This window comes from Synchiropus splendidus, chromosome 19, assembly GCF_027744825.2.
Source record: "Synchiropus splendidus isolate RoL2022-P1 chromosome 19, RoL_Sspl_1.0, whole genome shotgun sequence".
NCBI classification, from domain to species: Eukaryota; Metazoa; Chordata; class Actinopteri; order Syngnathiformes; family Callionymidae; genus Synchiropus; species Synchiropus splendidus.
Genome location: NC_071352.1, coordinates 10,273,208 through 10,291,939, shown reverse-complemented (window position 1 = coordinate 10,291,939; position 18,732 = coordinate 10,273,208). Strand labels below are relative to the sequence as shown.

Sequence of the window (18,732 nt, the reverse complement as noted above, 5' to 3'; positions counted from 1 at the left end):
ATCCTTCTTGAAAACGCATTTTCATATACTTCAGTAACTATTTCAAGTAGATGGCAGCTGTGGAGATATATATCAGAAAAGCAATACCCTGAAATGGACTGGTTACATTGAAAGTTGAGGTGTGTGAGCTACGTTGTCACCTAGTGGCGCGAGACGTCATTGCACTCAAACAACCTCAGAGAAACAGAAGACTGAAACTGGATTTTCATGCAGAGAGAGGGATGAAACAGTGACCTCGTTTTCGGAGGCTACTATATGACGCTTCTGGTTAAGAAATGATGTGATGTGTTCATGTAATAATCGAAACTTTATACAGCAGACATTGCCATCTGGTGGCCTCTGAAAATCAGGAGACCCCATCAACTCTCCGATACTGTGCTCTGAAAGTTCATACCCATCACGAGTCAAAGATTGAGATTGACTCAGTTCATAAGTCATAATGTTGTAGATGTATATGTATATATATATGTTTGTATTGAAAAAGGCTCAACAAAAACAAATAAAGTATACACTGACATGAAGTCACAATAGAAATACACAAAAAAATATATATTTTTTATTTTTATTTTCATTAAATTATATTACTTCACTTAAGGGTCCAGCTGTGATTTTCCACAGTCTCACACTATAAATACACTCAATTAAAAATAATTCTGTCAGGGTGGGAATAATCTTGGGAATGAAAACCATCTTTTTAATTGAGCTTTAGCTTTTCACAACTCACTTAATACAGCAATTACTATTGATGCAACCTCATACACAGAAAGGAGGTGGATCAAAGACTCATCTTATGGCAACATAAGATGATAAAACGCTGAAAACTCATTCTAGAAATGGAGGAGGGCCTGAAAGTTGCATGACTTTTTCCAGGTTTTCAAGACAATATAAACCAGACTTGATGACAGGTTGCAAATACCAACAGTTCTCCATGGTAAATTTAATATAAAAAGGGAAAAAGAAGAAAATAATAAAGAAACTCACCCTGACTCCTTAACCCATGTGGAGGCTTTATCTGAGTCACATCTTTGAAAGGAGCAGGAACAAATATCGGTCCAGCAGAAGTTGGAGCCAACGGAGGTTTCCAGGTAGAGACTGGAACCTCCATAGGTGCCGGGGGTGTAGTTACTGGTTTATGTTGTCGTTGAGAGGAGGGGTCACTATAAAAACATACACATTGAATTTTACAAAAGAAAATTGGGTAAATAACAGAGCATTGTGTGGGAAGACCTCACCTTTTTTTTTAAAGCAAGGAGTGAATGATAAAGAGAAGAAGAAGAGGAGGCATCAGCAGGGATGTAAACAGGAGGGTGTTAGAGAGAGGAAACGGATCAGGCCAGACACTCCTTAGGACTTGTTAGGATGGGGGACAGAGCTAGAGGCTGCACTCGGAGCCAGTCAACCAGGAAATTGATGGATGGAGGTCGACGTGTTCTAGAGAGTGAAATAAGCTGAAGGGTCAGGAGCAGTTACAACGTTTAGCTGGTTCATCACCATCACCACCTGTGACCATCTAGCTGCCTCAGATCAGGGCACTTTTGTGTGAGAAAAATAACTCCCTGAAAATGTCACTTTAGTGGAACAAATCGATAAAACTGCCACTAAACAGCCATCAAACAGCGGCGGCTTCTAGTTTGATTAACTGAGCCAAAAAATGAGTTTCTTTGCTCTCTGTTATTTCAGGCGACATGTGAGGTGAAAAGTGCCCAAGCTGCAGCCCCTCGACTGGCCGAGGGAAACTCTAAACATTCAGCTTTAGCAGACAGGATGATGATGATTCTAATCCAATTCTTTAACCGGAAGGATACATTCATGCGCACAATTGATTTAATACAACGCTAACATAAATGTAACATGGCAGAGCAGATTTACCTTGTTGCTGATTGTGGCTTCACAGGGTTGAGCTTCGCTTGCCACTCGGCAACAGCATCTGTGATCAAAGGCAAAGTGAACAAGAATATAGAAATACTCATTTACTTATCTATTATATATGTGCATGCACAAATACAAATACATGGGCCAACTTCTGTTTTTATTTAGTGAAAAAGTAAGACCAGTGAGATGCTCACCTTTGGCAGTGTTGTTCACAGCAGTCGGTGTTGTGCTGTCATTTCTGCTGAAGACCTTGGGACCCGGTGCTTCCTTCTGGTTCAAGAGGCCGGTGTTGCCCTGTCCTGCCAGGTTTCCTGCTGCCTCTCTACCTTGTTTATCTTTGCAAAGACCCGCTGGCTCATCTCCAAACCTTCAGGAAGAGAAAGGCCAACAGTCAGACTTGATAGTGGAACAAAGACTGAAGGTATCTTCACCGTCTCTCTGCTGATCGTATAGTGAATGGTCGCTTGTTGTTATTGTTGAAGTTTTCCTCGGCTAGTTTCTTTCCAATCACAGTCCTTGCTCTGATTTTATCAGCAGTGGGACTCAGATCTCTTGCTGGCACCTTGGTGCCAGTTGATGCCTGTGCAACCTCGAAGAACTTCTGCCTCGCAGCCTGAGTCCTCTGAGCTGAAAGGGTCCACGAATGTGGCGGGGGATCAGGATGGACTGGCTTCAGGACAACATCTGGAGGTGCAGACAACAACACAGACGAGGGATGTGGGGCAGGCTGGGGCTTAGTGACTGCAGTTGCTCGTCCTGATGAAACAGTCACGGGTCCCTTTTTAACAGAAACCTCTGAGGACAGAGGTCCAGAGCTCGGATGGTTTTTACAAACGAAAGTGTCAGGCGTCTTCCCTGCTTTGTACGATCCCACATGGAGAACGCAGGAGCACTCACTGCATCTGAAGAGAAATCATTTTAAAGTAAGAACATGAACAAACAGACACACTGGAAAACAATGGTCCTTACACAAAACAGCTTCGGTGGTAGAGTCTGCCGTCCACAAAGTGTCTCTGCACCAGGTGAACGTGACTCTTGCAGGCAGCACACTTGCTGTTCAGAGTTCCGGACTTGTTGGAATTCTCAGTCAAAACTGTTTTCTCTGCCTACGTTTTTAAAGAAAAAGAAGTTTACTGCCTCTAGAGCCAAAAATCACCTTCAGGTCTGTCTGTACATTTGAGGGAAAAGAAAAAATGAATACAACCTTTCAAAAAACAATAAATAAGATTTCACCCATTTGTGGTCAAAACATGAAGAAACAAAAAATCTCTGAAACTTGGGATACTGTTTCATGAAGCCTCATCAACACATCGCTGCCAGAAACCCAGTGCAAAAACCAAGATAACATATGTTGGATTGGAAACTATAACGGGCATTAAAAATTACTTCCAAACAGCAGACAAACACATGTGCAGTCTACTGAGGCATAACACAAGACCATCATTATCTACAACAAAAGTAACTTGTGTTACCAGACACAAGTAACTCACATCAAAGTACATTCCTTTGGATACCAGGAACATTCAGATGGCCACACCAAACAATACATTGAGTCTCTCTATTATAGTCATGACTCGAGTGGGATGCAAGTTGTGCAGCTGTTAGAAGTCTTAGGTGAGAGTCTCGAGAGTTTTGTTTCCATGTAGTGGTTTGTTTATGAAGTTGATCAGATTGTAGATTGCCCCACATGTGACAATGTTTTCTTGTTTACTTCACAGTGAGTGTGATTTCAGAAGACTGGATGCATAGTTGTGAAATTTATGAGAAATATTAAAGACAATGAATCATAAAATACAATAAAACATCTTAATACTTTGAAATCTCACTACTTTTCAAACATGCATCTAAGGCTTTTTATCCAAGACACACATCAAATTCATACTTTTGACATCACTATAAGATCACTTTAATATTTTTTTACTTCTTTTAAATATCTGGACGCAAGACTCAACATTGGTTTCTATTTCAAGTCATTGTTTGGTGATACTCATCAAATTGTTTTGCACTACATTGGGTCGCATGGGGAGCCACAAGCTGCTGCTGCTGCTTAGTCTGCTTAACTGAGGATCCGTTCAGTAAAGGGAATCCCTTATTTTTCTGCATGAATGTGGCAACCCTAATGACCTTAACTGACACAACATGCAGTCCCAAATGTGTCATCTGTTCAGGGTTGTTTTGGGGGGCGGGGTATAGTTTAACCTAATTTAACCTCGTAAACAAGCAGATTTATTCATGAAAAGGTATTGAAGTTTAACATGTACTGACCAGAGCTGCAGCGCCAGTAGACTTTGGAGAACTCTGAACGGTGTCTGCAGGAGTTGAACGGTTCTCCCGGGTGCTTTTTGACACAAAGGTTTCAGCGTGCACCGGTAGATTTTTCCTCAGGGGCTTCTCCTTGGGGCCCTCTGCTGGCCTCTTCACTCCCCCCACTGTGGGAAAAGGCAGCGATTCAAAACGCCAATTGCAGCTATGGCATTTCTGGAACTCACTAGGCGGCCGTCCTTTGAAGTAGTTATGGTACTGAGAGACGTAGGTGAGGATGCTCAGTCTGTCTGGGATCCTCAAAGCCACCATGTCTTCTGCATCCAACAAGGCGGGGATCCCCAACTTCTCCTCAGCAACCCGAAAGGCCTGAAATAAACACAGTTTGACAACCACACGAGTAAGAATGCACACAGCCAACCAATTAAAAAGACAGCAACGGACGCTTGTTTGTCTCTAATTTAAGCTCTTTCTTTACAACAATGCTACAATTCAACGTTCTTAAAATAGACCACCCAGCCTAGAGAGGTCTGCCAAGGGTTGTAGAGTGAATAGAGCACTTCCTGCAAGTTGGCAGAGGGAAGAAAGAGCATGGAGGGAGCAGAGTTTCAGGCCATTGTCGAGGTTCTGCTTGGACATGCCCATTAAATTGGGGGCAAAGAGAATAACAAGTAAGAAATAAACCTCTTGACTGAGCTGCAACCAAAACTTGATACATTCGAAGGCACTAAAATCCACAAGTTGTTCAAATTCTAGCTGAAAACATGTTTTGATTCTATGTATCGTAAGGAATCTGTTCAAGAATTTGTCCCATTATAGCTCAGGAAAGGTGCTATTATGTGTGCAATTCAGGGTATTTTAAAATGGCATTAGATCCCAGTGGACCAACAGTATGGTTCTATTAATAAAATATACCATAAATGTCAAATTGGAATGGGCAATGGAACCTCTGTCAAGGAGGTTGTGTCTATTTGTCTATCAGGAAAATGATTTGAAACATTTTCACACCTCACAAACGCAATATAACGATCCCACATCTCACCTTGTTGTTTAACCTCTACAAAGTATCCGCAACTGTGCGCTCATGTGACCCGTCCTTATGAGGATCGTGTAGCAAGACGGCAGAGAGCCTCATTCAAAATAAATGAGCAGTTTCAGGTTAGACACAGACACTAACAGGGTCATCCAAGACGTCGAGGAAGTGCGCGCAGCAGCCCTCCTGCCGGGACCATGATCCTCACAGGAAGACGTCTAAATAATGGAAAGCCCCCTCCTGAGTCGCTCAGGTCGTGGAGGGGTGAGACACTAAATCATTTCAATTGGAAACAAGGCAGTGAGTTTACACGCTGGCTTTGGATAAAAATAAGTCTTTGTGTGGATATTAAAACAGCATGTGTTGCTTTGTGCGATTTCACATCTGAAACAAAAACATCGTCTCCCAGCCTATAATCTTACCAGACTGTTGTTCTTGAACACATCCTCCTTGCGAAGAGAGTCGTAATCTCTGAGAAAACACACGCAGAATTAATGTCAGGGATCCCTGTACACAGAACAGAGGGGGTCATATACAAGAATGAATTGTTATTATTGAGACTAGAAGAAGGTAATATAAATGGAGTATGCCGTTGTAACACCTTTGACTCTTGGTATTAATGACATAGCAGCCGTGGTCAGGGACAAGTTAGTGCTTATCTTGTGGGCAGTAGTTTCAGCAACAGTAAAAATATGGCCATCATGACAGCAAGTGATGTTAAAAACACTAGAATCTCAGGTGCTGCAAATCATTGTCAAAGTAGTCGCTACACCAACAGACGGAGCAGTTGGTCTCCTTGGACGTAGCAGTAAAAATAACAGCAATAGAGGTATCAGTGGTGTTGGGGAGGGGTTAGAGAATTTTGTGGAAAAAGAAGCAGTGGTTTTTTTTGTTTGTTTCTTTTCATAATAGTGGCAGTGTAGTAGTACTGTTGACGTTCGTTGTTGTTAGATCTTCCATGGAGGTTATTGTTTTGGTCAACGTTGGCTAGTCTGTGTAAACAACTTCAAAAGTTATGGACACATTTGGATGAAATTTTCAAATGTGTGAGATGGGACAAAGAGCAATAATTCACACTTTCAAGGTCTCCTAGAGGTTAGGATTGAGCGCTCTCACCGCAGGGGTTCGAATCCCGGTCAGGAAATTTAGTTTTAGTCCTTGAAATAATTCTACATTGGCTGGGGTTTGTGCTCTCTGCGTGTTTTTATAGTTATTGTTGTTCATAAGGTAGGGGGGCAGTACTGCAAAGGGAGGAATGGAAGTAGTAGTAGGAATGAAACAGATGAACTATGGGTAGAAAGTCGTACTAATAGTAGTATAAGCAAGTACAGTAGTAGAACTGCTAGTATTTGTAATTGTTTGCTGAAGCAAAACGGCAGCAATGAAGTCGTAGTACTACATGATTCAGTAGTAATGCAGCAGTATATGTTGTAGTGGCCATAGTGGTGAAGAATAAGCTCCAGTTGATGCAGTTGTAAAAGTAGAATTGTGTTTATAGTCTTGCTAGCAGCTGTACTGTGTCAGTAATCTAAGTTGAAGTATAGTATTGTATTGTTGTAAAGGCACTTTTTATTGTTGCACTATATACGTTTGATATACGTTTGTTTGTTGAGGCGGTTAGCATTAGCAGTTGCCATCTATTAAACCAGAATAATTGTTGTTAACATATCGTCAAAACACCGAAAGAACTCGTTCGAAGACAAAGCACTTACATGAGGTCCGGTCTGAACTTGTGAATGAGAGCACAGAAGGCGAGTCCGCTGCGGAACGAAGTGGTCATGTTGGTGATGCTGACGTCCCGGTAGCCTTCACACTGGCTTCGGCACCAGAGCTCCAGAGCCTTGATAGCAGCCATGCTCCCTGAGACACACGCTCTCGCGGACTGGGGAGACGCGACTGGCGGGAGAGGAGAAGAGGAAACGAGGGCAGAAACTCGAAGCGCGCGTCGCTGTTTGGCGGTGAAGTTCAGCGTCGCAGCTGCGTCCTGTTTTCCTCCTTCCACCTGCGTGACCGTCCGAGCTGCCGCGTTGCGTTTCAGCCCTCGTTTATAATGAATGACAACCACCTAAATATTTCGACCGACCGGCTCGCAACTACCAACAAAGTCAATAAAGTCGCCCACTCTAGTTTTGTGTCATTTAAAATAGTTTAACTGAAACGTAAGTCAATGTAAACGCGGCACATTTAAATGCATACGTCATTACTAGACGTCATTGAATGCATCGATTTGACCACAATTGTGATCGCGAACTTCCGTTAAACACTGCAACATTCGTTGTGATTCTGGCTGTAATTCGAATCTTATTGCGGCCAATAAAACATAAATAAATACAGTACCACATTTGAAATTGAAAAGTATTATTTAGGCTCACATAAGTCAGTCAAAATTAAAGACCCATTTTCGGATGATAGCACAAAATTAAGTTATAATAATAATTAAGAATAGAAAATATTCTTATATTATTGTTCATATTTAAGGTTTAGATCACTTATACTTGTTTAAAAATCCCAAACAACACGTGCTTTAGTCCCTGTCGCGAAAATACAGCATTTTTAAAACTGCGTTTTACGTCAAATTTATGTGATAAGATACAAACTATACATCACCACATGTGTACAAACCTCTTGAAATACCCACTGACCCATTTTGGGTCCAGGACATTTGACCCATAAACCTCCAGGCTGCGCATTGTAACCTCCACTCTCGGGTAATTGTGGTGAAACCAGAGCCTCTGAAAACGTGTGTGACCGCGCTTGACCTCGTTCTCAGCATCAAATGCTCGCATGAATAAAACCCCAGATTCTCAATGCAATGACTGACACACATTCGAGCTGAGCGCTGGTTTGTCGGATTTGCGACGCTTAGTGTGTTATTTTTACGCCCAGGAGGGGGCAGTGTTAAATGCCTTTTGAGTAACGTTATACTTGCAGAACATTTTCCATTCCTTCGACCATAAATTTTTGTGCATTTCAAGTTTTACAATGTGATATGGTAAAAGCTTCTATTCAACCAAGTTTCTGACTCAGTGTGACATGAAAGGGAGGGGTGGACAAAATCTCCACTCTGGCTCAGCAACATAGCTCTTTCTGATGTGAAGTAATATTTACTTTATTAAAAATATAACCAACCTTTTTTTACTGAACAACAGAGCCTAATTAAATAACATTGATACTCAAGGTTTAGTACTATTAATCTGATACAGGATAATAAAAAAATGTGCTGACTCATGATACCTGCCACTTCAGGCCTCTAAAAAGTCCACAGATTGATGGTTCCTCTGTGGGAAGAGTCGCTCACGCATGAAGTTTTATCTCAAAAAAGGTAGCAGCTATTTATCATGTGACATCGATACTTAGTGATTCATGCGTCGGCTATTTCCTGTGAGGACGTGCGGCGGCACGCAGACGTCCTGTCTGTCTGTCGGTGAAGGTCAGTGGTGTTTTCTTTAGTGGAACCGTCAGTGTATTGTCTCGAAAAGTTGGATTCCAGTGGAATGTTTATCAAGAAAATGAGACCATGTTTCTGTTGAGAGAGCCGGATCAGTCGTCTTTCGTCGGTGTGTCTCTGCCGGACACGCTCACGCTGTGGTGGATCTCGGCCTCATGCTCTCTTGCTTTGGCCCTCAGTGAGGCGATGCTGCAGGAGCGCAGGTCCTCACAGCTTGGCCTCTCCCAGCGCCCCCCCGACCTGTTAGCCAGGGGCTTCAGTCTGACTGGTGAACCTGTAGCTTGGCTCCACGGGTAAAGTTCTCTTTCCAGCTGTCTCTCCACGTGCTCGCCGTCTGAACTGTCTGTGTGGGTTTTCAACCCGCGACAGCCCCTCGACGTCTCCGAAACAGCATCATTGTCTTTCTTTACGTCTTGACCCTGCAGCTTCAGCTGACGCCTCATCTTAGCACGGCGGTTCTGGAACCATACCTGGAGGAGATGACAATCTGTAGTGATGTGGTGATGAAGCTTCATGAAACAGTGGCGCTTTTGCTTTAAAAATGATATGTGGTTTCACTGAAAAAGATGTTCAAGGATTATACGGCAGACAGTGCCATCTAGTGGCCACCATCAACTGTTTCATGATACCTCATTGATCTGTCACGAGTTGTTTGACTGTTTCATATTCAATGAGCAAGATTTGAGATTAAAAAATAAAAACTTCCACCCTGATGTTTAAGATTGTGTGTATAATTTGAACTTAGATTTGCTCATTCTGTCACATCATAAACCCTCTCTTTTTTTTGTTGCATCTCTAGTTAAAATATGTTCATTTCTTTCTACTTCCTTAAGAAGTAAGTTGCCAAATTAATTATTAATATTCATTAATTATTGTTATAAACTAAGGAATTATTCACTTCCTTCTACTCACAAGATTTGGAATAATATCTGACGACACATACTCATCTTCAAATTCCGAAAATTGTTATGTGGGGTCAAATTTTATTATTTACATAATTTAATATTTACTCTATTTTATCATTGTTTTAATAGATATGTTGCAAAAATATTCCCTTCCTTTAAGGAGCATAATGTTGCTTAAATATATTTGTATATATTTCCGTTTTAATGGTTGTAAATTAAAAATCATAAAAAAAAAAATTCTGAAAATTCTGAAAAATAAAATTAAATCTGGAAGTATGGTGTAGGTATAGCAGATGTATCAACATTGAAAATGATGACTATTATTATTATAATGAACGTTAAAAATAAATGAATTCATGATGCCAAATCTGGTCATAAGTTGCAACAATAAATAAATAAAAATGACTAAAGGAGGATGTACAAATTCTGCTTGAAAACATGACCAACAGTGACATTGTCTCAGGACAAACCCATCCGTCTGGGCTGGGTGAGGACGGTTCCCCCCACTGACCTGGACTCTGGCTTCGATGAGGTCCAGTCTGAGGGCCAGCGCCTCCCTCATGAAGACATCCGGGTAGTGGGTGCTCTGGAAGGCCTTCTCCAGCTCCTCCAGCTGCCAGCTGCTGTAGTTGGCCCGGGCCCGCCGCTGCTTCACTGGCCTGTGTTCATCTGGAAAGCACCCATTACACCAGTGCCAAGGGCTGACAGGCTCCTAATGACTCTGGATGCTCTCATTAGCGGCGCCGTCATTAAGATCAATGCAGCAGACGCCTGCTAATTGATTGTTAGTTACGAGCTGTTGGCCGCCCTTTTGTAAACATTTGTGATCAGATGGAGCTAAAATGGAGCTGCTTTCACATCCACCTCTGACTGCAGTGGAGTCAGACGGAGAGGGGGTTGCGCCTGTATAACACTGAATACGTTTTGCTCCCACCAAAACATTATTTTGAAAATATGACATGTATTAAATACTGCAAAGTACCCAGTACTATGTTGCAGCCTAGAAGAGGGCTGAAGATGATAGTATATTCGATGGACTTTATTAGTTGTTGAAACTGATCATGACCATTTAAGCAGGAATAATAGTGGAAAAACACATGAAAATCATTTCAACATATTGTAATACATGTAATAAACAAACTTTTTTTTTGTACCCTTTAACACCTGAGCACCAAAGTCATGATGTCACCAGTCAGCATAAATTAAATGAAACTCACAGATGGATCCAGTTTCTGAATAGAATACTTCATGATAAAGTAACAATAACTGCTTATTGACAAACTCTTTGGAGCTGACTATGTTTTGGAGGAAAGTAAATAATTGACATTAAAATAATAAGATTACAGTCAGATGTGCCCCAAAAATTCTGCAAATGATTACAATTTGAACGCACCCCACTTACATAAATGAAAAAAATATGAACCATTTTATCGCAGTCATTTCCTGTTTCCTGGTTTGACATTGTGAAATATGACGAAACACTTTGACTATTAAGAGTACAATAGAATGTTGGCATGATAGAACTGTAACTGCACTGTAATGACACCCTGACCTTCACAACACTATTATTATTTTTATTGTCATTACTATTATGAGACAAATGTTTGCGATAAATTCAAGTGTCAATTAATATTTATTTCATAAAGCAAAAATGCTCCGCAGTACTCTATAAAAGGCGACAAATAAATAAGTGGTTCACTAGTCACGACATAATTTTTCAATTTTTCTTTAACTATTAATAAATTCTTATTTTATTTTTTTCAACCACGGTTCAATAAGCTTCCATGCATTTGACAGTCTGTGGATCAGAATAAATAAATAATGAAAAACTAAATAAATACATGAATAAATAAATACTAAAGGAAAAAAAGCACACCTGTCTGGATAAACTTATTATTTATGGGGGTTCCAGGTAGGTATTTCAGGTCATTCATAAGCGGGGAAAAGTGAGGCTTGAGAGAGTTATGACGACCAGGAGACCTGCTAGGAACCATTTCAGAAATCACACCATGCAGCCGGCTAGTGTCTTCCACGGTCGCTGGACTGACTCACCTGTGCACTCAGGTAATCTGCCCATCCCAGCTGCCTGCGTGCCCAGGAGCATGGCTTGCTTGCAGGGAAACTCCGGCTGCAGGTAACTCCTGAGCGACTCGTAGCTGAAGAAGGGTCCCGGGATCAGGATGGGAGCCTGAGCACCCAGTCTGGCGGGGAACGCCGGGAAGAAGTGCGCCGCAGGTGAGTGGAACACTGCGGGCAGCAGAGTGGACACCAGCTGTCCCGTCCCAAACATGTTGCAAACTTAAAGAGCCCACAGGTCCGAAGGTTGGGGAGGCTCCTACAGGGCGGCTGGCGGATGATGGATCTGCATCCTGAAGTGTGCGTGTAGGTGTGTGAGCGCAGGTAGAGACGCAACTCCCGCAGGTGATCCCACCTCTTCTCACAAAGTCACATGACCTTTCAACTGCAGCCATGTGATCGATCTTGGAGCCCAATCACTGCCTTCTGTTAAGAGTCCTCTTCTTCAGAAACAGTGGTTACACAAAAACATGAGGCAAACAGGTGATGAAGTATTCCAGAGAAAACACTCGACCTGCTGAACTGGTTCCACTTCCCCTTCTTCCACAGAAAAATCAAGGCTACACAAACTGTCATTTCCATAGTTGCAGCAAACCACAGAACGAGTTGTTTCAATCATCAAATGGATGACAAAATAATTTCAATGTCATGACAGACTGGTAGAATCTGTTGATCAGTCGGGTCGGGTCCCTGTTGACTATAAGTTTAAAAATTCCAGTGAAGCAAGGCTGTCTCCACTGTGTGTTAGGGATGGATCGACACCGATACCACAGAATTCAGGACCGGCTGATCCCAATCCGATCAGATACCAAGTTCTTGTCACTCAAAAACATGATGTTTATGGAAGTGAACTGCTTAATACTGACACCAGAAACTGCCTTTGTCAAAACGTACTGCTTTTAAATAACATAAATAAAAGCACCTCATGGAAAAACTACTAAAATCATCACTCGGTTATACGCCGGGATTGATGTGCCATTGTGAAATCTATTAGACAGCCCTGCATTATATTTGTTTTTTTTTTGTACTTACAAAAGAGTCTTATGTCTTTTTTATTTATTTATTTGTTTCTAATAATGTTATTTATATGTTAATGTTTCGATTTTCACAAGTTTATTCTTTGTTGATCTTGTCCTTCATGTTTTCATTGAAATAAAAAAGAAATATGTATTCATATTGGTGTTCCATACACACACATTTTAACAAAATTGTATTCATAATTAATTACATAATTTCCCAAATATTAAAGCACCAGATCATTTTTGTTTATTGATAAAATTTCCCCCATTGTGGGAAGAATAAATGCAGTCTAATCTAATGTGGTACATATATTCATTATATAAACATATGCATAGTAGGGATGATACACCATTCAAGAAAATTAGTCAAATAACTTTAAAATTATGAATTGACATTTCAATATTTGATGCCAGAATGATCAAATTGAAGTTGAATCTGTACAAATAAGAACATGTATTAATTATTTTTCGCGTCCAATAAAAAGAAGTCCTGAGTGAATATGATGAATTATACATTTTCAGATTTCTTTTTTGGGGGGGGGGGGTATTTTTGCCTCATATTTATACTTCTTTTGCCAACATTTTCTCCCCCTGAATTGTTATATAACTATAATTTATATATAAATAGTAATTCAAATGAGGCAGCTGAATGAACGGCCCCTGCAATGGCTGACCTCTGACATAGAGAGTCGTCATGGGCTTCAGTATTAGGTCCATGACTCCACATGTCAGCACTGTGCTGGTCGCTACATTTTGGAAACGCCTCAAGAATGAGAAAAAAATATCAGAAACTATTTAAGTTTTGCGGTGGCTGCTGTTGTTGTGTGCATTCTCTGAAGTTTAGAGAAAAAGTGATGTGAATAAAAAAAAAAATAAAAAAAAAATAAAAAAATAATATATATATATATATATATATATATATATATATATATATATATAAATAAAAGTCACTGCTAGTGTGGAAAAATACTGGAGTGTATTTTGACATTTTAACAACAAAAGAAACTGTTTTCAGCTCAGTGCATATTTCAGAAAGTGACGGAACACGGAGTGTTGACGTTCTCCAATGTTGTGAGAAGTGTGTCGACTGTATTTAACGTTCTTTCCATGTTTCCCCATCAGGGATTAGAGCATCTCACCACATTATCAGGTGAGACGGGATGATTATTAGCTCTCTCTCTCGGCGAGCCGTCCAGCTGTAGCTCAGCGCTGACGGATCAGTGACGGCTTGATCGCTGCCATGTTTCAATTAATCCAGATAGAACTCATCCCCCAGGTACCAGTAAACCGCTCATCGGCTCTGCTGGAGTGAAAACACATCCCTGTCAGTGATGCAGCTCAGGCCGCTTTGATCGGGACCAGCAGCTGGTCAGAGCTGAGGTGAGTCACAGGATGGTCATTCCTCCGCGCCTCACCTGCAGCCGCTTTCATCCTCACCTGTTCAAACAGGAAGGGTGTGAAAGTCCGGATTAGAGATCTGTGCTCTTCTGCAAGACAAACATTGTGTCAGCGGAAAAGCAAATTTGCCCCACTATTGAAGATCAAGTCAGTGATCTGCTAACAGTGTAGGGGCCAGTACTATGTGACAAAACACACCCCAAGCTTGAAGGACATGTGGGTAACAAGCTGTTTTCAGAATCACATGAATAAACCACTTTTTTTTTTTTAGAAAGTATTGTTTTCAAATGCAATCCAAGAGTGATCCATTTAGATACAGTATCAGTATAGAGAGGGGCCTAAGACAATGTGACTTATGTGAAGGGCCAGCAAGCTAAAACATAGGACTGATGAAAAATATTCTTTAATATAATTTTGTGACTTAAACATTTTTTTTGTATAATGACAACATGGCAATAGATTCACGGTCAGTATTACTACAGTATTACTTACCTTTTTAAGTAGTTCATATGTTAGCAAGATAACTCCCTTTTTTATTAGACGGTATTTTCTGCAATATTTTTATTTATTTTGAGGGCTGAAAATACCATTTAAACGAATATTACCTTTAAAAGAAAAAAAAGGTAAAAGGAAATAAACTCCTAAAAAATAAAAAAAATAAAAAAGGCATTCATACTTAGAGTTCAAATAATAATTGTTGTTTCCGGGCCACATAAATACAGGTACTTTTCCCACCTCTAAAGTTCACTACTGGGGACCATCTTCATGTGAACAGTGGAAATAATGGGCAGATCATGAGGTTGATATGGACAGAGAACATGTATACATGAATAAGTTTGCGTGATGTTGAGTATCACACTGTGCACTGTGTGTATCACAGTGTGTTCACAGCAAGGTTTTTGACTCATAAGAAATGTACATGAACAACAAGACAGTAGAACGAAGTTCAAAACATGTAAGCAACCATCATGTTTAGGAGAGAAAGCATCAGCAAAACTCAAAAATAAATTGATAGAGATTGAAAAGATATTGAAGGAAAAAAAGCATTGTAATAAACTACCTATATGTTACATTTAAGAAGATATATGCCGCTTCAAGGACCGATTATTCATGATTTATATTGACCATTTTTAAACAAATAAAAATGGATAATGCATTATTAAATAATATATTTTAATCATAGGTCATGGCGTAAAAATATACCTTTTCATATTTTCTCCTTTTTTATATTGTTAAGTCATAACTTCTATTTTCAATTTTCTCCTGCCCTTCAGTCTTTGGGTTTGCCGCTCACAACAGTCGCAGTATATAATGTATATAATAAGAGAGAAATGGACTTTTCTTGAGGCAGAAAAATGTTGTCCAAATTCTGTCAGGAAAATGTTTGGCGGCTAAACAAACACGGTGTGTGGTGGTGTCTCCCTCGTGCCGCCCACCCAACAGTGTGCTTGTTTCTTTCTAATGCCTATTGATCCAGATAATCAGCGGCGGGCTGGAGGAAGAATGACTCGGGTGGGTGGTGGTGAGATTCTGACAGACGCTGCTTGTGGATAATTGAAGGAGGCTTTAGGACAACAATGGTGACGGCTAAACGTGGCGCTTTATTTGCTTCTCAGGTGTCACCGACTCTGCGGATGACAAGGAAGCTATCTCCGTGTCGCTGGCAGGGAGAGAATGTGGGGCATCTGCGGACTTAAGACGGCCATCACTGGGACGTCCTTCACAGGGATTTACCCAGAAATAGACGTGCTGCAGCGTGTTCGCTCACAAAGACGGACGGAAAGTTCCTCTTTCTGTTGCATTTCCTGTGGGTTTTTTAATGGACAACAGTGGTCAGATGCAATGAAGACTGTCTCAAGGAAGGGGAACTTTTTGGTCTGAGTATGGCTGAATGTTCTAGTAGACGGTCAATAAGAATTCTAGAAAAGACAACTGTGGCAGTCCATGAGCTCCTCTTGAATGCACTGAGAGAAACTCCAACTGTGGCTTTCAAATTCTGAAGAGAAACCTCGTGCTAAGACACAAGCTGTTCCTGTGAATGACCAGAGGAGTGACACTTAGCTGCAACACTGTCTGGCTGAGCTGTGGTTTTGGCAGAAGAAACGGCATGTCCTGAAATACAGGTGTCAAACTTAAGGCCTGGGGACAAATTCGACTCAGCAAGTCATTTTGTGTGGCCAGCAAGATCCATTTGCCAACACACAGATTTGACGGACTCCTGTGCAGATCTACAAAGTTAAAATTGAATCTGGAAACTTCCCAAAACATGGATGAAAAGCTGGAACGCTTCCAACGCTTATGAGGTGGAGACTGAGGACAATTTAGGTATTTTGACACTAACCATGAGAGCAAAAGGAGGCATCATGTTCCATTTTAGCTTGAGTTGATTTCCGCTAAAGGAGTGCCAGTGACAGAAAAATTGCTTTGGCTGCGGATTGGGCTGCATTTGACATTCTGGCCGTCCTGTCCTTTTGAAATGAGTTAAGAGAAAAGTATGTGTCAGAGTGGGTTTGTCTGTTTGTTAGAGTAGCAACAGGTCCAATAAAAAAGCATGAGGATCACTTCTGAACTAGTCTTAAAAACAGGGTTCAGCATCGAGACTGTCTCATGAATCAAACTCGACAATGTTTTGAACTCCCCACGTCTTTTATTGACATTAAAGCGCGAAAAATGCGCTGTTTTCGCCTGCATGTCTGAAGTTCCGACACCACAGCCGGTCTCAGCTGCTGCTTCTCGTCTCCTGGTCCTGTAGGAGATCGGCTCTGTTGGTGGAGCTGCAGACACACTGGTGAAAAGAGCGTATTTCAAGCGCTTTAAGGTCAATAAAATCCCTGTGATTTCATCGGTTTGATCTGACAAGGCTCGGAATTTTGGCAGCATGTAAAAATCCATATATTAGCCGCGTTGTATACGCTGTTTCGAACGATAATTTCATAAATTCCGTACTGAAAATTAAGCAAAATAACCAAACAGAACTCAAATAAGAGATCATTGTAACAATGTAAAACATCAGAATTCATTCATTCATTCACTTATTTTCTAAATCCTCTACAGCATCATTCGGAATGAATTGAAGAGATATATAGTACAAATCACGCTTCTATCACAGAGAAATGAAATGAATAAAATGCAGCCAAGACAATGTTTAAGTTAATTAAAAAGATCATACTGAGTTGGAAATAAAGAAACAGTTATGGTAACTGCCCTATTTGCAGTGATATCATACTCATATATTAAGATTTTTTTCAGGTCAACAGAGCCTGTGATTTCATCGGTTTGATGTGCTGAGGCTCAATATTTTGGCACCAGGTAAAACTCCATATATTAGCTACGTCGCATAAGATGCAGGGTTGAGACTGCGAGAAAAAAGTCGCAGCTTTTTGTCTGGAAATGACGGTACTCTTTAACACCACGTGTCCCAGAACAATAGAACAAACTGACTAAGACACTAAGAAGCTAACCCTTTTCAAACAGGGCCAGTAAAGGTGCCATTCAAATGAAAGAGTAGTTGTCCTTTTAGACAGGGGCGTTCTCTTTATGATCTTTTAGAGCAGTGGTCCCCAACCTTTCAATGACCGCGGACTGGTCAACTCTTGACAACTGCAACATGGCCCCTTTAAACATGCCTTCATACAGATACACCACAAAACCAAATCTAAAGTGCATGAAAAAAAATTTTATCGCCATATTGTTAAACCAATGGGAGTCCTGAGCTTTTTTTCTATGCAACAAGACGGTCCCATCTAGGAGTGGCGGTAGACGGCCGCGATAAATCCATATTTCAAGTACGACTCACGGTATAGTTTAAAACTTTCTTCTTCTTGGATGTTGTAGGCTCTTCTGTCTCTTCACTGAGCCTTTTCCCTTCGCAAAGAAACGGCTGTTTCCTACTCATTTTGCAAGGTTGTGGGTTACATTTTGGCTCTCAAGTAACCAAGGCTTAACTGAGAGAATCCGGTCATTTTTCAAACTATATATATATTTTTTTAAATAAAAGGTCCTTCATACTCAGCTAATACAGAAAACGAATTTCTTGTGCGGCCCGGTATCAATTGATCCACAGACCGGCAACCGGTCCCCGGCCCGGGGTTTGGGGACCACCTTTTTTGAGTGTACTACAGTAGACAAATGAAACCGCATCTGAACTGGAAGTCTGAATTCTAAATCATTTAAACTTGTCAAATTAAAAGAGTGAATGAAATGGAACGATAATTTAACCAGAAGTTTTGGATGGAGATGCTAAATATTGAGCAAGGTTGTGTTAAAATTTAGAAATACATTTTGGAGCAGACCTGCTGAAACTTCCACATACATTTCATAAACAGGAAGGAATCACTACACACTTGACTTTTATCTTTCATACCAGTGACACTAACAGCTTGTCTGGTATCCCAGCGGAATTTGGAGTAAAGGCAGGACAATGGTTGTTTTGGCAAATGTGTTGGAGCTAAAATGTGTCCTGGTCTAATTCAATCATCAGACGTAAAACCATGTCAGGGACTTGAAAGGAGAGTCCACATCATGCATGAGGAAGCCCCCATGTTTTCAGTTCCTCCCTCTCAGAGGTAATCGAATCCCCATGGCCGGCCTGATGATTGTTTTAGTCCTGGATCACTGGACTGGGGATCAACCCAAGAGCTCGGTCCGCTTTTCATGTCAGAACCTTCAAGGGAACGCGGCGACAGTCCAAGAGCAATCACACTTGAGACATCAAAGTGG

At 40.9% G+C, this 18,732-nt stretch overlaps 2 protein-coding genes across 3 annotated transcripts in view; both read right to left on the bottom strand.

The window, feature by feature from the left end:
* micall2a (mical-like 2a) overlaps positions 1-7,481 on the bottom strand; it is a 60,530-nt gene extending 53,049 nt beyond the window's left edge. For both annotated transcript variants that reach the window (XM_053851922.1, XM_053851923.1), the window contains exons 1-9: positions 6,880-7,481; positions 5,590-5,638; positions 4,362-4,503; positions 4,138-4,301; positions 2,842-2,978; positions 2,304-2,774; positions 2,067-2,239; positions 1,870-1,927; positions 982-1,157 (exon numbers count right to left, since the gene is read on the bottom strand). In XM_053851922.1, the coding sequence (XP_053707897.1) occupies positions 982-1,157; positions 1,870-1,927; positions 2,067-2,239; positions 2,304-2,774; positions 2,842-2,978; positions 4,138-4,301; positions 4,362-4,503; positions 5,590-5,638; positions 6,880-7,022 (1,513 nt within the window). In that variant the 5' untranslated portion in view covers positions 7,023-7,481. The remainder of the gene's footprint in view (positions 1-981; positions 1,158-1,869; positions 1,928-2,066; positions 2,240-2,303; positions 2,775-2,841; positions 2,979-4,137; positions 4,302-4,361; positions 4,504-5,589; positions 5,639-6,879) is intronic.
* Positions 7,482-8,377: 896 nt separating this feature from the next.
* On the bottom strand, positions 8,378-11,875 carry si:dkey-43p13.5 (paired mesoderm homeobox protein 2). The gene is made up of 3 exons (XM_053852540.1): positions 11,573-11,875; positions 10,032-10,189; positions 8,378-9,085 (listed from the first exon to the last, which is right to left on the bottom strand). Exons 1-3 carry the CDS (start codon positions 11,808-11,810, stop codon positions 8,708-8,710), a joined length of 774 nt encoding a protein of 257 aa, XP_053708515.1. The 5' UTR covers positions 11,811-11,875; the 3' UTR covers positions 8,378-8,707.
* Between the last annotated feature and the right edge of the window lie 6,857 nt (positions 11,876-18,732).

Excerpts from the sequence above, each read along its gene's own strand:
- si:dkey-43p13.5 (XM_053852540.1), bottom strand. The coding sequence starts at position 11,810 with ATGTTTGGGACGGGACAGCTGGTGTCCACTCTGCTGCCCGCAGTGTTC. Across the intron at positions 10,190-11,572 it reads CAGATTACCTGAGTGCACAG|ATGAACACAGGCCAGTGAAG; the intron begins GTGAGTCAGTCC and ends GGTGCTTTCCAG. Across the intron at positions 9,086-10,031 it reads TCATCGAAGCCAGAGTCCAG|GTATGGTTCCAGAACCGCCG; the intron begins GTCAGTGGGGGG and ends CATCTCCTCCAG.